The sequence below is a fragment of the Pundamilia nyererei genome, unplaced genomic scaffold (assembly GCF_000239375.1).
Source record: "Pundamilia nyererei isolate P.nyererei 1_Seehausen unplaced genomic scaffold, PunNye1.0 scaffold00004, whole genome shotgun sequence".
In the NCBI taxonomy this organism is placed as follows: domain Eukaryota; kingdom Metazoa; phylum Chordata; class Actinopteri; order Cichliformes; family Cichlidae; genus Pundamilia; species Pundamilia nyererei.
In genome coordinates, this window is record NW_005187405.1 from 787,009 (window position 1) to 789,965 (window position 2,957).

At 46.3% G+C, this 2,957-nt stretch overlaps 1 protein-coding gene across 1 annotated transcript; it reads left to right on the plus strand.

Moving 5' to 3' along the window:
* The first annotated feature begins 651 nt into the window (after positions 1–651).
* Positions 652–2,228, plus strand: ptger4c (prostaglandin E receptor 4 (subtype EP4) c). Its single transcript, XM_005721523.1, has 2 exons — positions 652–1,506; positions 1,635–2,228. Exons 1-2 carry the CDS (start codon positions 652–654, stop codon positions 2,226–2,228), a joined length of 1,449 nt encoding a protein of 482 aa, XP_005721580.1.
* The last annotated feature ends 729 nt before the right edge of the window (positions 2,229–2,957 follow it).

Below are 2,957 nucleotides of genomic sequence, written 5' to 3' on the forward strand. Positions count from 1 at the left end.
TATTTTTATTATGAAAATTTGTGATCATTATTTAAAAATTTCAGGTAAAATAAGTTATTAAAAACAGATTAACCTTTTGCTCTACGTGGCTGTAGAGATATATAAATGTAGCCTATTTAATGCGGTTATTATGGCGTACACTTTGTAAGTCCGTCCAAAAATTAGACAAAAGGAGTTTAATCACTAAACGATACCAGCTATTGTCATTTGCCTGGCGGCTTTAGTGAGCTGAGACTAATGGAGTTTTACTTGCGGGGTTAATAAGGCCATCGGGGAAAAGACGCATGATTGTACTTTGGCTGGAGACATGAGATCCTCGGAAACCTGCGCGCTTCCAGCCCGCACGTCACTGTCCTGACATCAGCACAGAGCTTAAATACCAGCAAATCCGAGTGGTGTACAACAAAAACAGGCACACCTGTTGTGGTTATGCCGGGATCCGAACACAGTGCTGGAACACAACATACGTTTCACTGCTGTGTGCTTTATGCGTTTATGAGCACAAGATTCCACGCAATGTGATTTTTTTTCCTCTCCATTTTTTTGGAGAAGCACTTTGTTTTTTTTCAGAGCGACTTTTCTGAAGGTCACTGAAAGTCCTTCGCGCTTTAATCTTCGTGCATTGTTACTGCTTTTTTGTTTTGTTTAATAATGATCAACCACACTGCCGCGTTTGAAGAACTGGACACAAACGTTTCTGAGCCGTCACAGCTTCTCTCGCTTAACCAGAGCGCTTTCCCTGCGCTTCGGCTCGAGTACAAGTCTCTGATCACTTCAGCCACCATGTTCGCCGTGGGCGTCCTGGGAAACCTCATCGCCATAGTGGTGCTGTGTGTCTCCAAAAAAGAACAGAAGGAAACCACTTTCTACACGCTGGTCTGCGGTATGGCCATCACGGACCTGTTGGGGACGTGCTTCACGAGCCCGGTGGTAATCGCCACGTACGTGTCTAGCCGGTGGCCAGGGGGAGCGCTGCTCTGCCACTTCTTTTCCTTTTCCATGCTTTTCTTCGGCTCCGCCGGCATGTCTATATTGTGCGCTATGGCTGTGGAGCGATACTTGGCCATAAATCACGCGTACTTTTACTCCCAGCACATAGACCGAACCATGGCGCGGTTTGCGCTCCTGGTCACCTACCTGGCGAACATCGTGCTGTGTATTATGCCCAGTTTTGGATTCGGACAGCACGTTAGCCAAATCCCCGGGACTTGGTGCTTTCTCGACTGGAGAGCAATGGATCCGCTGGGAGCTTGCTACTCGTTTCTGTACGGCGGCGTGATGATTATGTTGATCGCAGTGACTGTTTTGTGTAACTTGGCGGTGTGCAGGACGTTGGTGGGCATGAACCAGAGGACAGGAATAGTCAGGACTGAGCTGTGTGAGCAGGGGTGCTCCCGTCGACGCTTCCCTCGGCTGCCTTCGGTCACTTCTGCGGCAGAGATCCAAATGTTCTGGCTTATGATCTTGATGACCATCGTATTCCTGGTCTGCTCTATCCCATTAGTGGTAAGGGCAACAGACTATTTGTTTCTATTTGTTCTCTTATGTCTGCACCCAGTGCACATTCAGTTACTGGTCTTAGCTTTATTTGATATCATAACTCAGATATCTTCTGTCATGCTTTTGTCTCACAGGTGCGAATCTTTGTTAACCAACTATATGGCCCATCTTACATTTCTGCTGGGATGAAGCCCGACTATCGCAGCGACCTGTTGGCAGTCCGCTTCGCCTCGTTCAATCCCATATTAGACCCCTGGGTGTACATATTGTGTCGCAAAAACCTGCTATTGAAGGGCTGCGAGAAGCTAAAGAGAACAGTTAACAGGGTCAGGGATGGAGGCGGCGACAACATCGGCTGGGCAGAGGGTCAAAACTCTCCACAGTCTTTAAACAGCAACGATACCAGTTACGCTTCCATACGCACATCCAGCTACAGAAACGACCGGGACCATCACGGACTCATCCAGAATAAATCTTTTACAGACTTTGCCCTGAGACAAGCGTGGGAGTACGACACGGCCCGTGTCAGCTTTCACCCGTTCAGCGTCGAATCGACCGCGACCCTTGGCTGTGATGACGAGGTGGAGGGTAACTCCAAACAGGAGGCAGCCAAGGCATCTCCAGGGCGCAGCGTAACGCCGCTGCTTCCTGCGCACATAAGGAGAATGGACATCGTTACCTGCACGTTCAGCACACCGAGCTCCTGTGAGTCTGCGAAGTGTCTCTGAGTGAAGTTCACGAACTCCCGACAGCAGTTTTCAAGCACCTCGGCCAAACCGAGGAAGATCTCCGAACTGTGACTTAATCACGTTTGATCGGTTTAAACCGCCAAGTGTCACATCGTGTAAAATAATATCCAGTAACAACTGCAGCAGTAATCAGCACGTCACCATTAACAGCAGGTAACAGTTTTCATATGATTTAACGTGAGCTGAAAACTAGCAAAGTGCTTCAGGTTTGATCCACGTGATCCAGCGCAGCAGTTCAACAGTAGATTGTGAACTGAAGAACCACGTCAGTTCCAAAGAATCACAGAGACCAAACATTTACTTCTTCATGCTGCTTAACCTTAAAAAAAAGTTTAGCCAGAACAGTATGTGGTAGATTTTTTTTTTACCGTAATAAAAGAAATTTCCAAACTTGGAAATTTAAATATTCATACCCCGTGGGTACAAATAAAGTGCGTGTCATTGTCATTTCATGGGTTTAAAACTCTTTAAATATGCGACGCCCTTACATGTGTTGTTGCACTACATTTCTTTTACGGGGGCGGTGTAATTTATTTAGTTATTTATTTTTTCTACATGCTGCCAACTCGCTCAGTGCCATGTAACAGTGCTTCATGATGCAGGTATGGAGGACCACGAATGTCTTTCGTGTTTTAATAACTGCTGTTGTAAAAAGCAAATGTGATCAAATCTTATTTTAAAATAAAGAAGAAGAAGAAAAAAACACTG